This window comes from Hyla sarda, chromosome 10 (genome assembly GCF_029499605.1).
Source record: "Hyla sarda isolate aHylSar1 chromosome 10, aHylSar1.hap1, whole genome shotgun sequence".
Taxonomy (NCBI): domain Eukaryota; kingdom Metazoa; phylum Chordata; class Amphibia; order Anura; family Hylidae; genus Hyla; species Hyla sarda.
This window is the reverse complement of record NC_079198.1, coordinates 81,115,999-81,137,378: the sequence shown is the minus strand read 5'-3', so window position 1 is coordinate 81,137,378 and position 21,380 is coordinate 81,115,999. Positions and strand designations below refer to the sequence as shown.

General features: G+C 42.6%; 1 protein-coding gene across 1 annotated transcript in view; it reads right to left on the bottom strand.

Annotated features, from left to right (window-relative positions):
- LOC130293215 (uncharacterized) overlaps nucleotides 1-21,380 on the bottom strand; it is a 172,029-nt gene that overhangs the window by 100,228 nt on the left and 50,421 nt on the right. The window contains exons 3-7 of the mRNA XM_056541717.1: nucleotides 12,350-12,500; nucleotides 9,846-10,021; nucleotides 7,855-8,016; nucleotides 5,605-5,790; nucleotides 1,367-1,490 (exon numbers count right to left, since the gene is read on the bottom strand). Coding sequence (XP_056397692.1) covers nucleotides 1,367-1,490; nucleotides 5,605-5,790; nucleotides 7,855-8,016; nucleotides 9,846-10,021; nucleotides 12,350-12,500 — 799 coding nt within the window. The remainder of the gene's footprint in view (nucleotides 1-1,366; nucleotides 1,491-5,604; nucleotides 5,791-7,854; nucleotides 8,017-9,845; nucleotides 10,022-12,349; nucleotides 12,501-21,380) is intronic.

Sequence of the window (21,380 nt, the reverse complement as noted above, 5' to 3'; positions counted from 1 at the left end):
AGAATTTTGTAAGAGAATCTATCTATCTATCTATCTATCTATTCATCTAATATCTTTATCATTTAAATTTAAGAGAATCTATCTTTCCATCCATCTTCTGTCTATCTATCTACCTATCTACACTAACGAAAAAGGTTCCGCAGCACTCCAATATGGGTGGAACGTGAGTAAAGTTTTATTGACCTGACATCAAAACAACGTTTCGGCTGCCCACTTGCAGCCTTTTTCAAGCTTGAAAAAGTCTGCAAGTGGGCAGCCGAAACGTCGCTTTTATGTCAGGTCAATAAAACTTCACTCACATTCCACCCATATTAGAGTGCTGCGGAATCTTTTTTGTCGGTGTGGATATCTGATTGAGACCCTTAACCTGGGATCTGGTGGCACCCGCTGATATCTCACTTGTGTGGTAGTGCTGCTCTACTCTATTCTTTTATCTATCTATCTATCTATCTATCTATCTAGCAATCTATCTATGTGTGGTGGCCCAGTACAGGAGTTGTTACCCCATACCCTTGCTGTCCTGTTAGGCAGCCTCCCTTCAGTGTCCCCTGGGCCCCCCTTGCACTTGTTGCCCCATGTACATATGTTTACCATGTATTATACTGTGTAATGTGTGAAGAAATCGTTGTCACTTTTAGACTGTTTAACATGTGAGTTGTCATGTGATTGTTACCCAGGTGGTATCAGTGACCAGGTAACCTAGGGATGACCAATGGGACCCCACCAGAGTCTCCCCATATAAGCCCTGGGTGGAGCCTCTGCTCACTCTCTTGGAGCATAGAACTCTTGTTGCTGAGGTCCATTGCAGTCGAGTCTAGGAGTGTGTCTGGAGTCATAGGAGGCCGCAAGTCAAGTCTGCAGCCACAAGCTACAAGTAAGCCACAGTCACAGCATTGTCAGTCACAAGTCAGTCAAGTCAAAGTCATCTGTCAAATTCAGCGTGGCCTGCACTAAATTATCCCGTTCTACTACAAGTCCCTGCAAGCCCTTAAGGTCTCTGGTCACCTCCGTGGGCCTGGCTGAACTGTATAGACTTTTCCACCTGTCTAACCTCAGTAAAGCTACCGTTGTCCGTAACTTCGTGTCGGAGTCATTATTGCCCTCCGTGCCTAGCCCAGGATCCAGCGGTATACCTTCGGGTGGTATTGAGGATAAACCCCGCCCTGGCATCACGAATACAAGGGGTTAATGCCATCTGCCCCTAGGGTAATTCCATCTGCTCTGGAATACACCCAATACCACAAATCCATCTTATCTATCTAATCTATCTACCTCATACTTATCTCATATCTAACTCCATCCATCTTTGGAAACATTTGCATATGACAGTAAATTAAAGTTCATGATCCATACAGATAAAACTTACCTGTAGATTTGACTACATACACAGGATGGGTTCTGTCTGGATATAAGAAGCAGATTAGTGTCTCCATGCTGTTGTCAATGACAATAACCCCCTCTGTCCTTCTGTCCTCTGTACTAATAAATACCTGAAAGAAAAAGTAAGTCTACAATTTGTTGTATTATTTTTGTTGTCAGAACATAATATATTTAGTAGTCTCTGGTGTAAAGCAATCTTCGATCTTTGATCCAGTAATGGGAAAAGCAGGGAGCAGGAAGCTCCTAGCAGGAGGAGGTCCACAGTTTGGAGACCATCACTACTATACAGTCTGGTATCTACAGATACCCGGAATATAACGGGGATCACGGTTGTCCAAGACACCCACGATCCCCCTGAAGGCATAGGAGTGAGGTGGCAGGGGTGCCACCCCTCCTATCCCTGCTATTGGTGGTCTAGACGCGACCACCAATAGCAGATCGGGGGCGGGGGGCTTTACTTTTGGTTTCCCCGTTCTGCCCACCCACAATAGGCGGGGTAGAACGGGGAACCGACAGAGGACCGGCGGGCGAGGCTGCGGGCGACCATCAGTGGAGGAGATCGGAGTCCGCCGATGTCGTGCGGCTGGCTCCCTGAAGCCGGTAAGTTGCCTAGCAACATCTGGAGGGTACAGTTTGAGACCACTATACAGTGGTCTCTAAACTGTAACCCTCCAGATGTTGCAAAACTACAACTCCTAGCATGCCCAGACAGCTGTTAGGGCATGCAGGAATTTATAGTTTTGCAACAGCTGGAGGGACCCAGTTTGGAGATCACTGGCAGATGTTGCACTTCAGATGTTGCAAAACTGCAACTCCTAGCATGCCCAAACAGCAGTTTGCTGTCAGGGCATGCTGGGATTTGTAGTTTTGCAACAGCTGGAGGTCCACAGTTTGGAGATCTCTAAATTGTAGCCCTCCAGATGTTGCAAAACTGCAAATCCCTGCATGCTCTAACAGCAAACAGCTGTCTCGGCATTCTGGGAGTTGTAGTTGTGTACCTCCAGCTGTTGCATAACTACATCTCCCAGCATGCCCTTCAGTGATCAGTACATGCTGGGAGTTGTAGTTTTGCAAAAGCTGGAGGCACACTGGTTGGTAAATATTGAGTTAGGTAACAGAACCTAACTGAAGGTTTTACAACCAGTGTGCCTCCAGCTGTTGCAAAAGTACAACTCCCAGCATGCACTGTCTGTCAGTGCATGCTGGGAGTTGTAGTTTTGAAACAGCTGGAGGTACATTCACACGGGCAGGTTTACAGTAAGTTTCCTGCTTCAAGTATGAGTTGCGGCAAATTTTTTGCTGCAGCGCATACTCCTAGCGGTAAGCTCACTGTAAACCGCCGCCAGTGTGAATGTACCCTAAAAACACTACACTACACTAACACAAAATAAAGGGTAAAACACAACATATACATCCCCTCACACTGTCCCCCCCTATAAAAATGAAAAACGTGCATGCTGGGAATTTAGCAACTGCAAGAGGCACCCTGTTTGGGAATCACTGGCGTAGAATATCCCTTTGTCCACCCCTATGGACAAACCCTAATTTAGTCCTCAAATGCGCATGGCGCTCTCTCACTTCGGAGCCCTGTCGTATTTCAAGGAAACAGTTTAGAGCCACATATGGGGTATCTCCGTACTCGGGAGAAATTGCGTTACAAATTTTGGGGGGCTTTTTCTCCTTTTACCCCTTATGAAAAAGAAAAGTTGGGGGCTACACCAGCCTGTTAGTGTAAAAAAAAATGCTCACTGCACCCCTTATTAAATTCTGTGAGGGGTGTAGTTTCCAAAATGGGGTCACATGTCCACTGTTTTGGCACCACGGGGGGCTTTGTAAACGCACATGGCCCCTGACTTCCATTCCAAACAAATTCCCTTTTCGAAAGCTTAATGGTGCTCCTTCTCTTCTGAGCATTGTAGTGCGCCAGCAGAGCACTTGACGTCCACACATGGGGTATTTCAATACTCAGAAGAAATTGGGGTTCCAAATTTTGGGGGTAATTTTCTCCTATTACCCCTTGTAAAAATGTAAAATTTGGGGAAAAACCAGCATTTTAGTGAAAAAAATGTTTTTTTCATTTACACATCCGACTTTAACAAAAAGTCATGAAATACCTGTGAGGTGTTAAGGCTCCCTGTACGCCTTGAAATTCCTTTAGGGGTGTAGTACCCAAAATAGTATGCCATGTGTTTTTTTTTTTTTTTGCTGTTCTGGCACCATAGGGGCTTCCTAAATGTGACATGACCCTCAAAAACCATTTCAGAAAAACTCACTCTCCAAAATCTCATTGTCGCTCCCTCCCTTCTGAGCCCTCTACAGCGCCCGCCGAACATTTGACATACATATATGAGGTATTTCCTTACTCGAGAGAAATCGGGTTACACATTTTGAGAGGATTTTTTTCCTTTTACCTCTTGTAAAAATTCAAAAACTGGGTCTACAAGAACATGCAAGTGTAAAAAATGAAGATTTTGAATTTTCTCCGTCACTTTGCTGCTATTCCTGTGAAACACTTAAAGGGTTAACACACTTACTGAATGTCATTTTGAATACTTTGAGGGGTGCAGTTTTTATAATGCGGTCATTTGTGGGGTATTTCTAATATGAAGGCCCTTCAAATCCACTTCAAACCTGAACTGGTCCATGAAAAATTCCGATTTTGAAAATTTGGTGAAAAATTGGAAAATTGCTGCTGAACTTTGAAGCCCTCTGATGTCTTCCAAAAGTAAAAACTCGTCAACTTTATGATGCAAACATAAAGTAGACATATTTATGGACATATATCAACGGGTTTAGTCAGGTTTTCTTTACTATAATTGTCACAAAATTGTCGCAACTGCGACTACGCGATTTTTTGTGCGACATTTTGACTGGAAAGCGAGAAAAGCAAGTTTTCCAAAAATTAACTACGTAGTAATAATTTTAAAATGGACTACGGGTAGTCAGGTATTTATTAACTGCGACAGTCGCAACTGCGCAAAAAAAAGTCGCAACAGGGTTAAAAATTGTCTAGATTTACTCCAGCTCAAACATGGAGCAGAAAAAGCTACGTGAAAGAAAATTATCAACAGGCTGAAACCAGTTGATAAATAAGTCTCACATAAGCAAAAAAAAAGTAAGGAAAAAATTACTAAAAAAAGGAAAACATAAGCAAACATTGATAAATGTCCCTCATTGTATATATGAATCAAAATATTATTTATTTAAAATGTTTATTTTCCTTACAAGCAGAGAGCTTCAAAGTTAGAAAAATGCAAAATTTTCTATTTTTTCATCAAATTTTGAAATTTTTCACCAAGAAATGATGCAAGTATCGACAAAACACACATGTCAGTCATATCTGTCATTTAAGCCTAACAATGTGAGAAGCAGAAGTTAGCAGGTACCCTTTAAAGGGATATTCCAATCTTAACTTAAAGTAGTCAAAATTGTAGGGCACAAATATTTTTGCAAATACATTTATTTTACAAACTTGTCTCCTTCTCCTGATATTCTTGCTCCTTTCCTCCTGTTGACAGCTCATTGCCTGGGTTACGGACCACCATTATATACACACCAGTCCAACCACCACTTCTAGAGTGTATTGGTGGTCTGTAACCTAGGCAATGGCCTGTCACTAAGAAGAGCAGCAGGAATATCAGGAGAAGGAGGCAAATTTACTGAATGTATTTGCAAAAATATTTAACTTGACATGACCTACAAGTTTTACCACATTCAGGTATTCTTCCACAGAAGCATTGGGAATGGAATTACATTGCTTGGACTTCTTCCCTGGAAAGTATTGTTATTATTAATATTTATTGCTTTCTCCTAAGGGGGAATACTTATTATAGAACACAGAAAGCGACAATCACCAATAATGTACTCATATAGGGATCTGAATAATGTCTAAGGGTAGTTCATTACCGATACAAATAACCACAACTATTAGCCAAAAAGGCACAAAAAATGTTGCAACTAGTTGCAACACTAATTTGACATAGGGCAACATAATAAGCTGACATATCTGTTTTTATACTGTATAGCAGTGGTCTTCAACCTGCGGACCTCCAGATGTTGCAAAACTACAACTCCCAGCATGCCCGGACAGCCGTTGGCTGTCCGGGCATGCTGGAAGTTGTAGTTTTGCAACATCTGGAGGTCCGCAGGTTGAAGACCACTGCTGTATAGGTTCATGTAAAATCACCAAACAGAGAATTAATTGCTATTTCTCAATAAATGTACCTTTCCCCCCGATGGGTCATCATAAAGCAGCTGAGGTGTATCTTCTGCACAACTTATCTGTAGTAAGTATTTTTGCTTTCTTCTACATTTAGCATTGCAAATTATATCAAGAAGATCTTCTGTCTGACAAATGCAAAGTCCAAGAAACTTGTCATATCCTTGATAATGTTCTGGTCGAGCACAAACCTGGATAAGAAAGAATATTCTGTGTACAGTGCATAGGAAAACAGCACAAGTGTAGCTATACACTATCGTGTTGTTCCTCTATTATACCTCCTGGACGTATATAAATAAACTGACAACTGGGGGTTACTATTTTCCTAGAAAGTTTAATATGGTCACCACTGATTGCAGATATATTAAAGGGGTACTCCGGTGGTCAACGTGTTTTTCCGTTTTTGACTTACCCTATTTGTTTTGTTTCATTTCTATTCTTGTTGTTTAGCCTACTCTATTTCCGTTCTTTGTTGTCTTTTTATCCCCCACTTCATTTTCCTATCTTTGCTTCTATTTCCTGTTTCTTGCTGTGCTGAAAACTACAAATCCCAGCATGCCACATGCCTTGCTGGTTTTTCTATTTTCCTGGGTCAGCCCCCTTATACATAGCACACTAATATAATCAGTCCTGGTTGGGATACACTGGCATACACACACACACAAAAGGGACTACAACTCCCAGCGTGTCATTCAGGAGTCTTCAGTCTGTGGTATAACACCAGCATGCTGCCTGTGTAGTCTCCTGGGGGTTGTAGTTCACCACACCTCTGTAGGGCATGCACCAGTGTTTCCCAACCAGGGTGCCTCCAGGTGTGGCAAAACTACAACTCCCAGCATGCCCTGACAGCCTTTGGGCATACTAGGAGTTGTAGTTTTGCAACAGCTGGAGGCACACTGGTTGGGAAACACTGGTGTAAAATGATGTGTATGCTGAATAGGCTAGAACAGTGTTTCCCAATGAGTGTGCCTCCAGCTTTTGCAAATCTACAACTCCCAGCATGCCCAAAGTCTGTCAGGGCATGCTGGGAGTTGTACTTTTGCAACAGCTGGAGGCACACTGGTAAGTAAACACTAGCATACACACACATAACAGGGACTACAACTCCCAGCATGTGTCATTCAGGAGTCCCCCCCTCCCCCTTCACATATAGAGATCATTCCCAGTATGAGATTTATTCCCCTGCAGTCCATACATCCCCAGCCCGTGCACCTTCTCATCCTCCCCTTCAGATAACACTTATCTTCTCTGTGAGGTCCTTCTCCTGTGCAGACCTGCGTCCTTAGAATACAGAGCAAGGGGGGGGGGGGGGGGTGAGGAGCTGTGTACTCAGCTGGATGAGATGAGGGGGTGTGGCTTATTTTTCTCATGCAGACAGATAAAAAAAATTAGCTGTGACATCTTGTCCACAACAGACTCAGAACTGTGGACAACAATAAAAGAAAACCTTCTAAACTACAGAACTTCCTGCCCAACAAACAGGTAAGAAAAACACACACAAAAACAAAACTTACAAAGAAGATGCCATATAGTCAAAAAAAAAATTACCACCGGAGTACCCCTTTAATAGTCATTTTAAAGTGAACACCATTTATTACAATGCTTCAATATGTCAAATTACAATCTGTAGATAAAAGGTGTTTGTGTGTGTATGTGTTTGTGTATGTGTTTGTGTGTGTGTGTGTGTGTTTGTGTTTGTGTGTGTGTTTGTGTGGGGGGTTAATAATTAAAAAAGTAATACTCACATCTCTGCTGCCATTCTGACATTACTCTGGTCTCAGCTGCTCTCCATCTCTTGTTTTTACTCCTCTCAGCCAGTGAGTGGTGCTGCAGGCATTTTCTTGTTTGGAGATGTAACCATTAAGTGGAAATCACCAAGAACTTAGACACCATCAGAATGGCAGCAGCATCTTTCATAGTGCTACTATTTTTTCTGCTTTAAACCAGTGTGCTTCTTTTTTTTTACATTTATCCTGTTGACTACTACTTTAAGAAAGGTGATAAGATCCAAGTAGTGCTATAGTTCTCACTGATGTCTGCCTTAGATCCTCATAGGACCATCTGGTGATCCAGTTCAGTATAATAAAAGGAAATCTAGCTATTATACATCATTAAATGCACCTAAATTATGGCTACCTAAAAGCCTAACACCTGTTAAGATTTTGGTGCAGATTTATTGATTTGTTTTGAAATCTGAGGCAGGAAAGTCCACAGCATGCCAAACATTTCACAAAGCTCTGTCTGAAAAAGATTACCTGGTTGGAGCAGTAGTCTTCCCACTCCTGCTTGGTTAAGCATTTTCCTTCATGGTTTCGAGTGGATCCATCTCTACAGATATCATACACAACCTGCACACAACTGGCCCCGTCGTCTGTCAGATGATAGCCAGGAGAGCAGGGGCACCTTCGATCACTAGGCTGAAGCAGAATATAGTCATACTAACTCTATGTTATGCAAAAATGGCTTTTCAAAACAATTCAGTAGGTTAAGACCTATTGAGGATCAGAAAAAAACGTATATGTTGGCCAAATGACCAACTCACCTCTGTTACATTTAAGTTAGGACAAGTTAACATTGGTGTCAGAGTCTCCTTTCAGAACCTCAGCTGCAGAATCCAGATGGTGCATTGCATGAGGGATACAAAGGGTTTCCATCTAGTGCCCATCAATTTACAGGATTGTAGGTGGACAAAAACATATTGCTTGCTGCATTTTTTTTGGTCCAGTTATTGAAACAGATTCGGTGATGGAGATCCTAAATGGAGCCTTTGACGCAGATGTGAAATAGCCCTAATGTGTAAATTTGGACTGACACGTTACACCTCCCAACATTGACAAAAAATTCCCAAAGAAAAAAAAAATGTGTCTCATAAGAGGCGCAAATTGAACAAGGTATTGAACAAGGTATCCTCCAAAAAGGCGTTCAATAGAGGACTTAAAAGTGCTTTTTCTTATCTGGCTCAATTTGCACCTCTTATCAGACACTATTATTTTCTTTGGGAATTTCTTGGTTAAATATAGACCCTCCTATTGGTAGTGAAGGGAAATGTATTGACTCCGAGCTGCATTGAACCTACCTTCCTGACGGATTTCAACTCTTCTCCCCGTAGCGGGATTGATATGCCCTATATGGAGTCGTGGCTTTCCCACAACTCACTCAGGTGAGCAGTTGATTGACTGGTTGACATTCATCTAGTTCTCTTATACGTTATCACCCTATTTGGTAGGGATGTAAGAAAAAATCGATTCTCGCGATAATCGCGATTTTTTCATTTGCCGATACAGAATCGATTCAAAATATTTTTGAATCGATTCTTTTAGGGATGTGGAATTTTTATCTGCGGACGCCCGGAACGGCATGTCATGTCCCGGGCATCAGGAGATAAAAGTTCCACATTTGTGGAGCCGGGCAGGCCGGATCTGACACGGCTATGGAGCGGGCTCCGACTCGTGCCCACTCCGTACTATGCGACCCCCGGCTGATTTCAGTAGCCGGGGGCCGCCGCTAATAGCCAGCATGCGGCAATCGCCGCGGCTGACTATTAAAGGAGTATCCGGTGCGCACTTTTCTCATTTTATCCTATCCAGGCTGCAAAATAAAACGCACTTTATCTTACCTGCCAACGAGCCCCCGGAGCTCCGGTACAGGTGTTCGGTCCCCGGGCTGTATTCTTCTTACTTCCTGTTAGTCCGGCACGTCACATGGAGCTTCAGCCTATCACTGGCCGCAGCGATGTCCCGCCTCCGCTGGTGATAGGCTGAAGCTCCATGTGACGTGCCGGACTAACAGGAAGTAAGAAGAATACAGCCCGGGGACCGAACACCTGTACCGGACTGTACCGGAGCTCCGCGGGCTCGTTGGCAGGTAAGATAAAGTGCGTTTTATTTTATTTTGCAGCCCGGACGGGATAACATGAGAAAAGTGAGCACCGGAGTACTAGATCGCCGCTGTCAAAGCTGACAGCGGCGTCTATTGGGATCTATGAATGCTCCCAGGTGGGCGATATATCGGGATATATCGCGATGTATCGTCACCTAGACGGTATCGCGATATATCGGGATATATCGAATCGCCACACTGGTATCGCGATTCGAATCGAATCGCCAAATTCTTGGCGATTCACACCCCTACTATTTGGTGCTCTGCCTGTGTGTTTTTTTTAAATCTCTTTTCATATTAACATTGACAATATAAATTAATACAAGGTCAAAGAAATAAAACCAATGAATTATGTTTTTTTTTTTACCTGAAACACCCTTCCCTCACCACGACATATACAAGTGGTTTGACCTTCCTCAGGCTGCACGGCTTCAGATCCACAAGAAAAACACGACTTTTGGTCCGCCATGTGATTGAAGAAATTAATTGGACATTTTAAGCACTGGGATGGAGGTTCCAATTCAGCTCCTGACTTGAAATATCCTTTAGACAAGGAAAAAAAAACAACAACAGTCAAAGACTTGTGGAGCAGTAACAACCTACCTACATCCATAAACCATCAGTTTACCTATACTTCATATACATAGGGTTAAGAGGATCCCCCAGTAACTATTATATAAACTACTACTCACTAGTGTCGAGTGCAAATATTTGAATTGCAAATTTTTATGGCAAAAATCAGCACTTTGCGATTTCGCAAATATTTAGAATATAGCGATATATATATATAGCGATATATATTCGTTATGGCGAATATTCATAATTTATTTTTTGACAGTACACATCACAATGATGTATACTATGTAAATAAAAAGTGATCATCCTTCCCTGCTTCCAGCTTGGGGTCCAAAAGAAGGCTCCAATATTATTTACTGTGTGAGTCGGTGTGGAGCGCGAATATTTCATATATGCGAAAATTTGCGAATAACAGCCCTTCCAGAGGACACCGATCCCTCCCTTCTTTTAGCTTGTGGGCCAATGAGAAGGATGCAAATACAATTGTCAGAGGTTAGCAACCAATAGCAAAGTAGTTAGTTGGAAGATATAATCTTTCATTCCGAATTTCGTATGGAAAAAAAGTGAACGAATATACGAAATTTGCGAACATAGGACGAATATTCGTCCATATATTCTCGAAATATCGCAAATTCGAATATAGCCTATGCCACTCATCACTACTACTCACAATTTTCACATCCCAACACAAGGAAATGTATTACTGCTCTGCCATAGTAATGACCAACCTTAGCCAGTGATTAGCAGAGTAGACACTTACTTATATTGAGTCCAAGAGCATAAAGTGCAAATCAGTGGGACTGGGCACCATGAGAACAATGTGGAATTATGGCAACAGTCACCAAACAATAAATTTTTAACACACCAGCACACGTCATACAGCACATTCCACTGCTTACCTCGGCCAAGCTTCTCGGTCAGCTTCCCCTCCCAGATGCAGGCTTGAGACTTCCTCCTGTGCATGTCCCTGATTCTAGTCCTCCTTCAATCCCTGCCAGGCACCACCTATATAACTCTGTTCCACTTGTTTCCTGATGCCTACGCAATTGTGTAGTTCTGCCCTCAAGTGTATGACCTGGACTGTAGATCACACATCTGTATTCTGAGCAAGCTAACACCATTTGGCTGCTTCTGAGCTACTCAGCTCTGCTATAACACAACTCTGATCTGCTACAGTGGACTCTGTTTTCTGCGCTATACCATCTACAGCCTCAGCTCACCCCTCCTGCCTGCCTGGCCAGCTGCCATGAGTGAGACCACTCTTGGGGTAGGGAACTAGTATCTCCCCTGCAGCTGAAGAACAGCTTTCACATCCTTAACAGCATATAGGGTGAAAACCAGGAGAATACCTAGACTCTGTTCCCATGTTTAGCCCAAAGCCAAACCAGTAAGTGGCACAGTAAATCCTGTTGAGGCATTACAATTTGAATGCTTTAAAGGGAATCTTTCCCCCATAATATGCTGCCCCTAGAGGGCAACATCATATAACAGCAGCACTGTTTTTTCAAGCGTCACAGTATGTGAAATAGTGAATTTGCGTGGGCAGGAACAGTGGTGCCTAATGAATATGGTTCATCATTTACACGTCAGGCACACGCTGGGGGCTTCACACAATAAGTAAAACTTTGCTATTGCACATGTCGGGATGAGTGACAGACCACTAGAAACAGCATGTCTGATGATATATTATGCTGTCATCAGCGGAACTACATATTATGGGTAAGATGCACGCTTTAACAACATGTGCATGGCGTCATAGACCCAGACTCTCTGATATATCCACAATTCCGCAGGAAAATGTAGGAACTGCAAATAAGAGTTATAAAATGGGCAGTATAGTGGAATACAATGGGGGGATTTGTCATTCCCTTCAAAAGCATAGGGTAGCACAATTGTGCAAGTACAGTCTCCATGCAGCAACTTATGTGCAAACTACCAATTTGCGCAAAAAATATGTGCACAATTCTGCCACTCTACACTGACACAGGTAATGATAAATCCCCCCCCCCCCATGTGTCCCATTCACAACAAGGATTAAACAATACAATGATATTATGAATGAGCAATGAAGATTTTGCTTTTGTTCTGTGCAACATTCACATTGGAGACAAGATACTTACAGGTAGAAACTGATCACCAAGTAAGACTGAATGATACAATTAAATACATTTTCACAAGTAATTGTGTTAAAAAGATAATCTGACCATGATAATATTATAAATAATAATTATATTAATAACAGTAATCATGTACAACCTGTTCATATCAGATATAATAAGCAATGCTATGACTTACCTGGCGGACACGTCATTTGTCTGTCAGTGGCTTTGGCACAGTTTCCACCATATTCACAGCTCACATTCTGCTGAAGTGACCTTATATGCCCAATTTTGCAAGATAATATCACATAAACTGATAGGAACCAAAGCTGCAGAGTCATTTTGAGCTGCAGGAGAAAAATAACACAATATAAGCTCTGCTGATATGGCACTACCCTGAATAATTCATTGAGAATGAAAGGTGACCCTGGTCTGTACAATATTAATGAAGCTGGTGGCGAAGGAAACTTTCATTAGTGAGTGTGACTTGTAGGGGGCATGTGTGAAAAAGTGATGGGAAGATAAGCAAAAAAGAAATTACACATGTATAGAATATCTTTACAGATGTAGCAGAACCAAAAGTATTATTGGTTTCCATACTTTGTGCCAAGACAATGTTGACATAAAGCAGTAGGTACCTGTAGTCCTGAAAAATGAAAAAAAACTCTGACCGGTAAAATATGACCACACGGCAAATGCTGTATTGTTGTACTGAAAACATCAGACAATGTTTCAGGTGTAATATAAAGGTTGTCTCAACTTTTCTATTTTACTGACATGAAGCGCAGAGATCCTGGCATTTGGTAAATGCCTGAATTTCTTTGGCTCAGATTAGAGATTTAGCAATTGATTATTAAATACCATTGATCTGAATGACTGCTTATTGCATATCCCTTTTCTTCCGGGTTCTGTGTCATCCCAACCCCACAGGATGTGTCCATGTGCAGGTCATGTGAGGTCTGATCGCCATAGGACCTGCCTGCCAATCCAATCACTGGCTACAGTGGAGTCTCGTTTCAGTCAGTTATTGGCTGGATTCTTCCGGGTACCAGAGGAGGACAAGGAGCATTTCTGCGGCAGTTGCAGGGGACTGGAGGAGGTGAGTATAGAAGGGAGAATTTATCAATGCTTTATCAATGTAAAATTGATATAACAGGTCACAAATTCTTTCACGTTTTCTATTTTTGTGCAAAACACAATCATACAGTGTCCATGAAGCATCATACAGTGTCCATGTAGCATCATACAGTGTCCATGTAGCATCATACAGTGTCCATGTAGCATCATACAGTGTCCATGAAGCATCATACAGTGTCCATGTAGCATCATACAGTGTCTATATAGCATCATACAGTGTCTATATAGCATCATACAGTCTCCATGTAGCATCATACAGTGTCCATGTAGCATCATACAGTGTCTATATAGCATCATACAGTCTCCATATAGCATCATACAGTGTCTATATAGCATCATACAGTGTCCATGTAGCATCATACAGTGTCTATATAGCATCATACAGTGTCCATGTAGCATCATACAGTGTCCATGAAGCATCATACAGTGTCCATGAAGCATCATACAGTGTCTATATAGCATCATACAGTGTCTATATGAATGGTATTATACAGTGTCCATGTAAATGTGTTCATGTACATGTTGTATGGTGCCATATGAACAGTGTCATACAGTGCATTTAAAAAGTCTTGAGACCCTTTCACTGTTTTCACATTTTAGTTTGTTGTAGCCTAGTGCTTAAATAAGAAAAGAAAAAAAAGGTTTATCCCCCATTATTCTGCATTTTATACCCCTTAATGACAAAGTGATAACAGAATGTTATAAATACAAGAATATAGAAAGTCCTGTTTGGCACTGCTGTATATCTGCTAGTTAAATCCTTCACCTGGCAAGGTGGATAACTGCTAGGTGAAGTATGTGGCGGTGCTCTGACTCAATCAAGAATCCATAAATACATAGGCATATAGAATAAAAGCAGTTGGTGACTCACCATCTTGTCTTCATAAATTTTCTTTATTAAAAGTACTCGCATATAAACTTCATGGAGAGGGACAAGTGCAGAGGGTACAGCAAGGCGACAGCAGCCGTTTCACACTTGTTAGTGCTTCATCTGACCTCCAAGATGAAGCACTAACTAGTGCGAAACGGCTTTGCTATTTTATTGCAAAGGAGAAATATTGTATTAAAGGGGTACTCTGCCTCTAGACATCTTATCCCCTATCCAAAGTATAGGGGATAAGATGTCTGATAACCAGCGGCAGGACCCATGTGATCTCTCCTGCAGCACCCCCGTTCATGAGCTGCATGGAGCGAAGATTGCTCTGTGGCTGATGATGGGTGATACAGGGGCCGGGGTATAGTGACATCATGGCTCCGTCCCTCGTGATGTCACGCCCCGCCCCCTCATTGCAGGTCTATTGAAGGGGGCGTGATGGCCCCTGCATCACCTGTCATCAGCCACGGAGCAATCTTCGCTCCGTGCAGTTCATGAACGGGGGTGCTGCAGGAGAGATCGCGAGGGTCCCCAGCAGCGGGACCCCTGCGATCAGACATCTTATCCCCTATCCTTTGGATAGGGGATAACATGTCTAGGGGCAGAGTACCCCTTTAACATAAGTATTCAGACCCTTTAATCAGAAGTACTTAATTGAAGCCCCTTTGGCAGCAATTACAGCCTTCAGTCTTCTTGGGGATGATGCCACAAGGTTTGCACACCTGGATTTGGGGATTTTTTTCCATTCTTCTTTGCAGATCCTCTTAATCTCTTAGATTGGATGGAGACTGTCAATTAGCCATTTCCAGGTCTCTCCAGAGATGTTCAATTGGGTTCAAGTCAAGGCTCTTTCTGGGCCACACAGGGACATTCATGAAGTTGCCCCTAAGCCACTCCTGTGTTTTATTCTGGCTGTAGTTCTGGCATCACTCTGCAGGGACACTTCACAGGGGGAGGGCGTACTGCTGTAACAATGCTGTGGCCCCTTCATTCTCAGGACTGGTAGGTACCCAGAGTTCCTGGGGACACCCGCGATCTGGGCTGCGGCACCCCAGACATCTGGTGCACTGAGCGATGTCACGAGCGGGGTGTGACCGTGACCTCTAGAGCTTCCACCCCACATTGCCAATCATACAACACGGAGCGAAGTTTGCTGCACCAGATGTCTGGGGCTAAGTCCACAAGCAGCAGTTTTACCACTACAAATCCTTGTATCTGAAGTAAAATCCACATATGTTAAATGCAGATTTCACAGCAGATTCACCATGATTTCATCTTAATACATCTACTTGGGTGAAATCAGCTGTAAAAATCTGCAACAAAATGTACATGCCATGGTAAATTTATTAAATTAAATAAAGAATTTTGCACCCCAAAAAATCGTTCACGCCAAAAATTTGGTGTGAAAAGTATCAACCACATTTTCAAAGAGCTTTGTGCCGCAGTTTACACCGTTCAAGTCAGTTTTATAAAAGTGGGCGTGTCCACGTATATTGTCTGCGTTACATAATATTTTCAAAGTGGTGAGAGTCCAATTTACATAAAAAATTTCACACCAGCTTTTTGATAGTGTAGAAATCACAGAAATGGTTGGAGTTTTATTATTATAATTTTTTTTACTTAGATTTTTGGGCAAAAGGTCTTATTTAAGTAATTATGAAAAAAAAAGAAATAATTATTATTGAAAAATTTTATAAAAAATATAGATTTTTTTATATTTGTCACTGCACCTGCCCTTACATTTAAGCTCAGAAATGTTTTATTTATACAGTTATCGCTTGTCTGGGCACTAGTAATCATGGAATATTTTGTGAGATGTTTCCACCAGAATTTTCTGGGATGTAAAATTTGGCGCAAAAATCCAATATGGCTGCAACCAAAAAAAAAAGTGTTGGTGCGAAAAAAAAACAAAAGTGGTGCGAAAATGAATTTTCACATATTTTCAAAGCAGTTAAAGAGACCTTTGAAAATGTGAGGAGAAAAAAAAAGGTGTGAATAATATCAATGGAACAGAAATGACAGTTTTTGAGAATCTCCCCCTATGTGTCCAATTGTTTGAAGTGGGAATTCATGCAGTAGTTAACACTGTGCATCTATAACCGTGTCAAAGTATGAGGCAAATTATAATGAAAACTCAAGGTATGCTTTGGATGTCTTCTGCGTATGTTTCCAACAAAGAGTTGACATAGGTACAAAGCCTAAAGGACCATTTACATAGGCCGATTATTGGCCGAATGAATATTTATAAGAATGTTTGTTCCCAATAATTGGTCTGTGTAAGAAGCCTGGCGGCCAGCCAGCGAATGAGTAAATGCTTGTGTGTTGGCTGATTGTTAGTGATGAGTGGCAGGGGCCATATTCGAATTTGCGATATTTCGTTAATATATGGACAAATATTCGTCCTATGTTCACGAAATTCGCATATTTGCTATAGTCGTTCTCTTTTTTTTCCATGCCAAAATTTGTAATGAAATTCGCATAGTGTGCATGCTCAATTATATCTTTCACCTTAAAAAGAAGGGAGGGATCAGTGTCCAGTCTGGAAGTGCCGATATACACATAAATATTTGCATAAATTAGCATTAAAAAAAAAACAAGAATATTCGTCATTACAAATATATATATATATATATATATATATATATATATATATATATATCCTTATATTCTAAATATTTGCGAAATCACGAAGTGCCAATATTCGTGGTTAAAATTAGAATTTCGATTATTCGCTCTCAACACTACTGATTGTTTCCTTTTTGCAGGCTTAAAAATCCCTGTTGTTTAGCAGCGACAGCACATCGCCCTGTGCAAGGGACATGTCTGACAAAGATGGACATGACTGGACCATTCTCTGACCCCCTTTTTTTTTACAGCTTTTTTTTTTTTTTTTTAGCTTTGGACATGTTTTAGAGACATTTGCTAGAATGAGTTAGAAGAAGCTTGTGGTAAGCGTATTCACTCCCCAATCTGTGCCACTTGATCGAGACAAACTTGTAATGTAAGTCTATGGTATTGTCTTGTTATGGGTTGCTGGCACAGAGCACACTTCCATTCCTATTGGTTCTACCCAGTGGCGGATCCAGGGGGGGGGGCAACGGAGCAATTGCCCCCCTCCCCGAGATTGCTGCCCCCCGCCCCCTAGAATGGTGGAGCCGAAGCTGTAAGCTTCCGCTCCACCATTCACTAACCTTGGCAGTCACACGCTGTGAGTACACAGCGTGTGAGCTGCGGGGACGCGATCCTCTGCAGTCCGGCGCGATGACGTCACATCATCGCGCCGGCGCCCGGAAATCCCGTCCCCGCGGCCGGCATACTGTAAGTACTTAGAGTATGCTCAGGGCCCAGGGGATTTGGGGGACCGAATATGTGCCACTGTTAAGGGCACTGTATCGGAGGGGGAGGGGGATTTAAAAACTTAGGGGGGGGGGAAGAGAAAGGGGAATTGTTAATGTGAGGTGCTGCAGGGCAAAGCACTGGGGGCACTATATGTTAAGAGCACATGACAGGGGGGCCCCCTGTGCTGTGCCCCTCACATATAATGCCCCCTGTGCTGTGCCCCTCACATATAATGCCCCCTGTGCTGTGCCCACACATATAAATTATATGTGTGGGGCACAGCACAGGGGGCATTATATGTGTGGGGCACAGCACAGGGGGTATTTTATGTGTGGGGCACAGCACCGGGGGCATTATATGATATAATGCCCCCTGTGCTGTGCCCCACACATAATTCTCCCTGTGCTGTGCCCCACACATATAATGCCCCCTGTGCTGTGCCCCACACATATAATGCCCCCTGTGCTGTGCCCCACACATAATGTCCCCTGTGCTGTTCCCCTCACATATAATGCCCGTGCTGTGCCCCACACATATAATGCCCCTTATTCTGTGCCCATCACATATAATGCCCCCTGTGCTGTGCCCCACACATATAATGCCCCCTGTGCTCCTCACAAATAATGCCCCCATCATGCGCCCCTCATATATAATGCCCCCATCCTGTGCCCCTCATATATAATGCGCCATCATGCGCCCCTCACATATAATGCCCCCTGTCCTGTGCCCCTCACATATAATGCTCCTGTCATGTGCCCCAAACATATAATGCCCCCTGTGCTGTGCCCCTCACATATAATGCCCCCTGACTGGACAGGACAGGGGGCATTATATATGAGGGGCGCATGATGGGGGCATTATATGTGAGGGGCAAAGAATGGGGACATTATATGTGAAGGGCACAGCACGGGGCATTATATGTGAGGGGTGCATGATGGGGGCATTATATCTGAGGGGCAAAGAACGGGGGCATTATATGTGAAGGGCACAGCACAGGGGGCATTATATGTGTGGGGCATTTGACAGGAGCATTATATGTGAGGGGCACAGCATGGGGGGCTTTATATGTGAGGGGCACAGCACAGGGGGCATTATATGTGAGGGGAACAGCACAGGGGACATTATATGTGAGGGGCACAGCACGGTGGGCATTATATGTGAGGGACGCATGATTGGGGCATTATATGTGAGAGGCAAAGAACGGGGAATTATATGTGAAGGGCACAGCACGGGGCAATATATGTTAGGGGCACAGGGCATTATTATGTGGGGGGGGAACAGGACGGGTCATAATTATTACATGTAGGGGCACAAGATGGGGCATTATTACTATATGTGAAGGCACAGAGTGTTCTGCATTTCAGAAGTATATTGTAGATTATGAGGAATTTCTGGGGTGGTACGTTTTTTTATGGGCCACAATACATTTGGGTATTTTATTCAGAGGGTGCACTGCACAGCAAGTTATATTCAGAGAGTGCAGTGTGTGGTAGTATTACATTTAGAGGGTACAGTGTGTGGTAGTATTATATTCAGAGAGTGCAGTGTGTGGTAGTATTATATACAGAGGGTACAGTGTGTGGTAGTATTCTATTCAGAGAGTGCAGTGTGTGGTAGAATTAAATTTAGAGGGCACAGTGTGTGGTAGTATTATATTCAGAGAGTGCAGTGTGTGGTAGTATTATATTCAGAGAGTGCACTGTTTGGTAGTATTATATACAGAGGGTACAGTGTGTGGTAGTATTCTATTCAGAGAGTGCAGTGTGTGGTAGTATTAAATTTAGAGGGCACAGTGTCTGGTAGTATTATATTCAGAGAGTGCAGTGTGTGGTAGTATTCTATTCAGAGAGTGCAGTGTGTGGTAGTATTAAATTTAGAGGGCACATTGTGGTAGTATTATATTCAGAGAGTGCAGTGTGTGGTAGTATTATATTCAGAGAGTGCAGTGTTTGCTAGTATTAAATTTAGAGGGCACAGTGTGTGGTAGTGTTATATTCAGAGGGCACAGTGTGTGGTAGTATTATATTTAGATGGCGCAGTGTGTGGTAGTATTATATTCAGAGGGTACGGTGTGTGATAGTATTATATTCAGAGGGTACGGTGTGTGGCGGTATTATATTCAGAGGATACAGTGTGTTGTATATTCAGGAGGTACAGTGTGTCAGAATTATATTCAGAAGGTATGTGCCAGTATTATATTGGAAGAATACAGTGTTTGGCAGTATTATAATAATTATTGTTTTCATATAGAGGATCAGAATCCGCTGACATAGTGAGGAGACGTCTGGGCATCAAGTTCTGCAGGGAGAACATTTAGCTGAAACAAGTCCCGGTGGTATGTACATCTGAATTAGATAAGGAAAGACTATAGAGAAGACGTCACCTGTAATCACTGATATCATTCTGTATCCTCCTGTGTATGTCCCATCAGAGCTGTAGTCACTTGTAAGTTCTGCAGTAATGATAGGTGAAACAACAACTCCCAGCATCCCCTTACCACTACTTAGGTCATACTGGGAGCTGTAGTTTTAAATGGTAAAAACTTCTTTAGCACTTTCCCATTCTGTGGCAATTGGTATATTTGATAATTATTCTGACATGTGAACATGGCCTAAGAGTCTTAAACAAGGTTAGGACTGTATCATACATTTAATAATATTGTAAGTTCCGTAAGCAACACCTTGTTTTCTGTCCGCCAACACAAAATACTCTAATAGTGCCCCTCCCGAGACTCGACTCTGGATCCGCCCCTGGTTCTACCAAGCAGTCGGGGTCTGGATACTAAGACACTGACCAATTAAAACTTTTGTCATGTCAAAAGTTGTTTAAAGCGACAGGTACACTTTAAAAATTGTCAACTAAAATGGGTGTTCAAATAGGGCAGCAGTCTGTCTGCTCATGGGTATTTCAGTTATGAAAAATGGCCGCCTATACACAGGAACCCACGAGCAGGACACCGCACAATTATTGTTGTGGACCTGAGGAAGGCGTGAGAACACGCCAAAACACGTTGTCCAGTTGTACCTTTTACGTACAAATAAAATAAAAGAATCCTGTGTATCCATTGGCATCCTGACTTATTTACACAGTAGCGCTTGGGAGACAGAACACCCGCATTTTCTGTGCTTCTATTCCCTTCAGTTATGTGTGTTCTATATAAGCATGTGATCATCTCAGCAGTGACAGCCCATTCAGCATCGCTGGTGATTGAATGAATGGCGCCTCACTGCAGAGACTAGTTCATCTCAGAAGGCAGGGGAGAGATTGGGACCGAATCTGGACAGAGTTACATAGTTAGTATGGTTGAAAAAAGACATACGTCCATCAAGTTCAACCAGGGAATTGAAGGGAAGGGTGTAAGGGGATAAGGGGAAGGGATGTTGTTTTATAATTCTGCATAAGTATTAATGTTATTTTGTTCCAGGAATGTATCTAACCCTGTTTTAAAGCTATTAATAGTTCCTGCTGTGACCAGTTCACAGGGGGTCCCAGTGGTCGGACCTCACATGATCAGACACATACGTTTTTCACAACTGGACTACTCCTTTAAAGGAATATTCCAGGAATGAAAAAAAACTGGCCTTTTTTCTTTCAAACACAGCGCCCTCGTTTTCTCCAGGTTGGGTGTGGTTCTACAGCTCAGCTCCATTGAAGTGAATGGAACCAGGCTATAATACCACATCCAAAGTGGACAGAAACATATAAAGAAAGGGGAGCGCTTCTATGGGAAGGATCATCAGATAAAGGAGAAGCTAAGAAAGGTGAGATATTACGCTCACCTTTTCCAGTTGTGCAATATCGAGGCACAATGCTGACTAGGCTTGTAAGGGGTAGCACAATTCCGGTGTATGGTGGCTGCTGCGGGTTCCCACGCCAG